This window comes from Monodon monoceros, unplaced genomic scaffold (genome assembly GCF_005190385.1).
Source record: "Monodon monoceros isolate NGI ecotype Baffin Bay Population unplaced genomic scaffold, NGI_Narwhal_1 Super_Scaffold_19, whole genome shotgun sequence".
In the NCBI taxonomy this organism is placed as follows: domain Eukaryota; kingdom Metazoa; phylum Chordata; class Mammalia; order Artiodactyla; family Monodontidae; genus Monodon; species Monodon monoceros.
The window spans coordinates 11,157,216-11,163,437 of record NW_021703775.1 but is presented as its reverse complement, the minus strand read 5'-3'; the positions used below and the strand labels follow the sequence as shown (position 1 = coordinate 11,163,437).

General features: G+C 50.0%; 1 protein-coding gene across 1 annotated transcript in view; it reads right to left on the bottom strand.

Moving 5' to 3' along the window:
• Positions 1–1,913: 1,913 nt before the first annotated feature.
• FBLN7 (fibulin 7) overlaps positions 1,914–6,222 on the bottom strand; it is a 54,398-nt gene continuing 50,089 nt past the window's right edge. Inside the window, exon 8 of the mRNA XM_029232127.1 lies at positions 1,914–2,240. Coding sequence (XP_029087960.1) covers positions 2,030–2,240 — 211 coding nt within the window. The 3' untranslated portion in view covers positions 1,914–2,029. The remainder of the gene's footprint in view (positions 2,241–6,222) is intronic.

The following is a 6,222-nucleotide window of genomic DNA, read 5'->3' as shown; positions in this document are numbered from 1 at the left end:
CCGAGCAGTTTTTCGCTCTTATCAAAGTGTGGCAAGTAAGAGATGGAGGGATGCTAGGAAATGACCTTCCTGTCCAGCAGTGGGAGGGCGTTGCGTGCATGATGCCCGAGGACACGGCAGGATGGTTTCTCAGATTCAGGGAAGGCCCCGACTCTGAAGGAACTTCTGCGGAATTCCTGTCCTTTTTTTTAAAATAAATTTATTTATTTTATATATATATATATATTTTATTTTTGGCTGTGTTGGGTCTTTGTTGCTGTGCGTGGGCTTTCTCTATTTCCGGCAAGCGGGGGCTACTCTTTTTTTGGGGGGGTTGTATACTATTTTATTAACATTTAAATTTCACCAAGAGTTCAAGCATATGCTAGTCATTTGTTCAGATTTTTGAAATAAAGACAAAATGGGCAAACAGCTTTAAGCGTGCGATGTACTTAACACTGCACAATATATTCACCAACTAGACAATCTAAGGGGCGGGATAACTATACACTTTGGAGCACCAAGTATAGGAACAAGCCTTGGAACTGGAGGAAAAACCCGCCATTCAGGACTGCACAGAGGTCCTTGGTTGCCAATAGAATCTCCCCTTGACTTCAGATTGAGACAAACCGAGGGAGCCTGTCAGTATACAAAAACCACTGCCTTCAGTAACAGGATGGACTGGCCAGGGCCAATTCAAATTGTGGGGGCCAGTCTGAAGCGAGCAGGGTTGGCTGGAGGCTGGACACGTTGCAGCTGAAGTCCAGCATCGGCAGATGAGAGCAGCCACGTTCTAAAAAATCGCTGATTTCTACACAAGTCGGGGTGGGGGGCTGCTCTTCATTGCGGTGCGCGGGCTTCTCACTGCGGTGGCTCCTCTTGCTGTCGAGCACGGGCTCTAGGTGCGCAGGCTTCAGTAGTTGTGGTACACAGGCTCAGTAGTTGTGGCTCGCGGGCTCTAGAGCGCAGGCTCAGTAGTTGTGGTGCACGGGCTCAGTAGTTGTGGCTCGCGGGCTCTAGAGCACAGGCTCAGTAGTTGTGGCTCGCGGCCTCTAGAACGCAGGCTCAGTAGTTGTGGCGCACGGGATTAGTTGCTCCGCGGCATGTGGGATCTTCCCGGACCAGGGCTCAAACCCGTGTCCCCTGCATTGGCAGGCAGATTCTCAACCACTGCGCCACCAGGGAAGTCCCCTGTCCATTTCTTTTGACTCAATTTTTTTTTTTTTGGCCACATCCCACCGCATGGGAGATCTTAGTTCCCCCACCAGGGATGGAACCAGTGCTTCCTGCAGTGTAAGTGCAGAGTCCTGACCACTGGACCGGCAGGGAAGTCCCTTGACTCACTTTTGATCTAGCTTATAAATTGTGTTCCCTTTCTGTGTGTGTCAGAGGAAAAGGAAATGCAGGCCTTGCATTCCGGTTTTTAGGGCAGAACCTGACTTTATCTGGTACTTCACTTGCTCCACGATGTCCCCTGCTGTGAACGACAGCAGTTTCATACACCGTAGACCATGGGGGAGGGGACTTCTGAGGCTGCACTGTCCTGGTGGGTGGAGGGGGGAGAGCCGCATCTCCTGCTGCTGCAGGAATGTTGCTGGAGAGGTGGTAGGGGTGCGGGGGACCCAGGGTAGGGGCTGTGGGGAGGGGAGGAGCCCTGCGAGAGGAAGCTTTTGATCTTGCAGACCCTGAGGGGAGAATGGTTTTGATTTCATGTCCAGTCTTCTAGGCTCATAATCCAGGGTTGGGATTAAGAGTCCATAAGTCCTTCCTTATCCCTGGACTCAGTGAATCTCTTTATGAAATATGCTGATTGAGCCCCTTGTTTCAGCTCTTTCTGCTGAAATAAGTAGAATTATGTCACTGCTGGTTATAAAATTAGTCAACTTCTCTTTCAAAAAAAGAAAAAAGGCCACAGTGTTTGAAAATTAGCCTCCTGAATGTCCCCAACGTGACTCTGCACTCATTGCAAAATGGTCTTCTCTGACTCTCAACTGAGCAGGAATTACACAAATAAGGTGATTGTTTTTTATCACTTTTGAGTGCTCCAAGGTTATTGACGAAGAAAAGGATGACCAGGCTGGGATGTGGGCTTTTGAAGAGAAGAGTGTGCTTGGCACTGGGTGGCTGTCCAAGTTCCCCAGAATGGAGGTGCCCCCTCCCTCGGTGAGGTGGGATGGTTGACCCTCAGCAGATGCTCTGCAGAGGAGGCCAGGATACAAGGTGTGTTCATTTGCTGTAACAGAGGACCACAGACTCGGTGCCTAGAACAACGGAAATGTATTCTCTCAGTTCTGGAGGCTAGAAGTCTAAAGTCAAGGGGTAGGCATGGCCACGCTCTGAAGGCTCTAAGGGATGATCCTTACTTGCCTCTATCTAGTTTCTGGTGGTGACTGGCGATCCTTGGCGTTTCTTGGCTGTGACAGCCTAACTCCAATCTCTACCTCTGTCTTCTCTCCCTGTGTATGTCTGCATCTGTTTTCTCTTCTTATGAGGATACTGGACATTGGGTTAAGGCCCACCCCAATCCAGTATGACCTCATTTTAATTAACTATTTACATCTGCAAAATCCCTATTTCCAAGCAAGGTCACATTCACAGGTACCAGGTGTTAGGACTCGAACATACCTTTTTGGCGGACACAGTCCTGCCAAAACACAAGGCCTGTTCTGCTCCCGAGGCAAGAGGTTGCAGTAGAACTGAGGTTGGGCCTTTGGGGCCTCCTAAAACTCCTCCGTGTTTCTGGGAAGCCTACCTCAACCTTTGAGACATACCACCGTAGCCCAGTTTTGCAATTTAAGGTATCACTTGTGTGTGTGGCTCTTTTGTTTGTTTGGTGTTAAGCACGTACAAGGAGTTGAGTTCATCCCAGCCCTCAGTCCATAGCATGATCTCGCCATCGGCGATGGAGGGATTCTCCCTTATTTTATTTTTTCCCTTTCTGCCCTGCGTCGGTCAGGATAGTTACGCTGGAGTGACAGACAGCTCTCAAACCTCTGTGGCTTGAAACAACCAAGGATGATATTTTGCTCATGCTGCGCACATCGTGGGCCAGCAGTTCACTGTGTCACACAGGTAGGCACCTAAGCTGTCAGCGCAGCCTCCACCTGAGCGGGGCCAGATGCCATCAGGGAAGGGAAAGAACTCTGCAGTAGTGTGACCGAACCACAAGGGGGCAGAAGTGCCCAGAGGTGGGAGAATAGGAGCGATTTGGCCAGCTTTGCCAATGTTTGCCCTGATCGCCAGCTCTTTTGTTGGGTTGGCCAGTTGGGAAAAACTGGAATGAACTTTTTGGCCAACCCAACATTTTGCGGCTTGTCTGTCACCTTGTCCATGGGTTTCCATTAAGGATTTCCATCTTCAGGAGGCTCTCACTACTGTTTCCTTCCTACTCATCTTTCTAATAGTCCCTTCCCCAATCCACTGCCTCAGGGCCCTGATCTTTACAAACTAAATTAAAACCAAGTTGTTTGTGGGTGCGATGGGTGGCCCCTCTTAATGCATTCACGTTGGTCCTCATGATTTAAGGTTCTCCAGTCATCAGTCTCTATAGAGGCAAGTGTTGAGCACCTGCCGGGGAGAGCAGGTGCTGGGGCTACATCAGCAGGTGTGCAGACAAGATGCCTGCTCTCTCGAGACTTCCCTGGTGGTCCAGTGGTTAAGAATTCACCTTCCAGTGCAGGGGACGCAGGTTGGAGCCCTGGTCGGGGAACTAAGATCCCTCATGTCACGGGGCAGCTAAGCCCTCGAGCCGCAACTACCGAGCCAGTGTGCTCTGGAGCCCACGCACCACAAGTAGAGAAGCACTCATGCTGGAACAGAGACCCGGCGCGGCCAAAAAAAAAAAAAAAAAAAAAAAGATGCCTACTCTCATGGAGCTGGGATTCCAGCCAGTTAGATCCAGGATGCTTTGGGCTACAAACAGCAAGAATTCCATCTCAAACCCACTTAAACCATAACCCCATTATCATACGTAACAGGAAGTCCAGAGGCAGGAAAGTTTCCAGGGTTATTTCAATTGGGACCCCAGCTCCATCTGGCTCTGCCTTTCACCAGGAGGCTTTTTCCTTATACTAGCTTCTTTCATTGTCCGTAAAATGGTTTCCAGCAGCAACCGTGATGACATATTCCCTCTTATTCAGTGGAAAAGATAGAGACCTTTCCAACCATGTAATAAGAAAGCCGTTCCCTTCATTCTGCCCGTTCCCTTCATTCACTGTGCTTGCCTTGGAGCCTGGAGGGTGGGTGGTGGGTGATCGCCTTCCCCTGAGTCACAGGCTGGAATGAGGTGTGTATTGGTTTACTAGGGCTGCCATCACAAAGGACCCAAGACACAATTATGGAGGCTAGAAGTCTGAGATCAAGGTGTCAGCAAGGCTGAGTTCTGAGGCCTCTCTCCTTGGCTTGTAGATGGCTGTCTTCTCCTCCCTGGGTCTTCACACGGTCTTCCCTCTGTGTGTGTCTGTTGCCTAATCTCTTTTTATAAAGACACCAGTCCTGTTGGATTAGAGCCCACCCTAATGGCCTCATTTAAACTTAATTACCTCTTTAAAGACCCTATTTCCCAATACTGTCACATTGAGGTACTAGGGGTTAGGATTTCAACATCAGAATTGGGGTGTGGGTACACAGTTCAGCTCATAACAAGGAGGGAAGGGGCTCTGAGCAAAACAGGTTTCTTTATGGAAGGTGGAAAAGGGAAATGGATATTGGATGGGCATCCAACAGGCTTCATGCTATGGGGAGAGACAGAAAACAGGCAAACAAATAGCATTTCAGATAGTGAAAAGTACTTTTGAAGAAAGCGAAACAGGGAAAGGTAATCAAGAGGGATGGCAGATGGGTGAGCAGCATTGGCAAGGGCAGCTGGGACGGCCTCTCTGGGGAGGGGACTTTTGAACCCACCCAAGTGGAGAACAGAATGAGGGGCAGAGCAAGGAGGAAACGGCAGATCCAGAAGCCCCAGGGCAGGAATGAGCTTGGCAGAGTCCAGGGGAAGGAGGGAGGCTGGTGCATTTGGAAGCATCACAAGCAGTGGTCCAGGAGGCCGGCAGGGGCCAGCTCACTCAGGGCTCTGGGATTTGGGGTTGCCCACTAAGGTCCGGCTGCACTCAGGGAAACAGTGATCATGACTGAACATGGAGTGTGTTGAATTTCCGCGTGGCCAAGTAACTCTGCAGAGATACATCTGTCCCGTGGGCAGACTCCAGACCACTGTAAAGCCAGCATTGGAGTGAGAAAGACCCCTTAGAGGATGGTGCCCTTTCTCCAGCTTCCAAGGCCCGGTCCCCAACCAAGTTTGGCACTGTCTGCCAGCTGAAGGCAGGAAGGGAGGAATGAGTACATAGCTCATCTTAGCCCACAGGACTCTGGCAAGGGGTGAGGAACAAAACAAACTCTCCCTATGATGGAACTTGATGGCTTGGGTGGGGAGGACAGATGAGTCTAAGAAACAGAGATCTTTATCTCCAGCACCATGTGTGATCACTCGGCCAACTGTAAAGGGAAGGAAGGCGAGATATCGTCCAAGTGCCACCACATGACGGTCGTGAATCCTGGCTCAGGTCAGCAAGGTATACATACCAGGGAGCCTGTTTTTCCTCTAAAAAGTATATCTAAAGAGCTTCCTGGAGGTTAAGAACTAGATGGAGAAAATCTGATTTTTCATTTGGAGGTGGTGGTGAGACTCAGAAAATTCTGTCAGCCCAAACCCACTTTTCACCAAGTCATACTCTCCTGTGTGCATGTCAGCCGACCTTCCCATGGCTTTGCTGATGCTGGATTTTGTTGGAAATGCTCCTTGTGAGAGTGAGTATACCAGGAGATGGCTTGCATGTCCCACTAGAGTTCCCTAGTAAGAACCATTTCAATGCCAGCTCCCCCATGAACTGGTCCCAGCCCTTCCCTCGACCTCTGAGCTTGGTGAACCTGCAGCACCATGCATGGGGACTTTAACTCTGCTTCTCCCATTGTCCCTGGTGAGATATGTGAAGATCTTATCTCCCAGCCTGAGTATAAACCCTGTCTTACGCAGGGATCATCTGTTTGCAAAGAACACCCAAAAGGGCTGTCTGATGAAACCCACAGGTCAGAAGCCAGATTTCCGGAGGCACTGGAGCCCTAAGCAGGAAAGCAGGAGTGGCACGGTTAGAACACGGCCCTAAAATCCTTTGAAACCTCTCAGTTCAACTCAAGTCCGTGAGGTCACGGGCCCATGTCCACTTCCCTTGACCCAGTGGCTGCTTG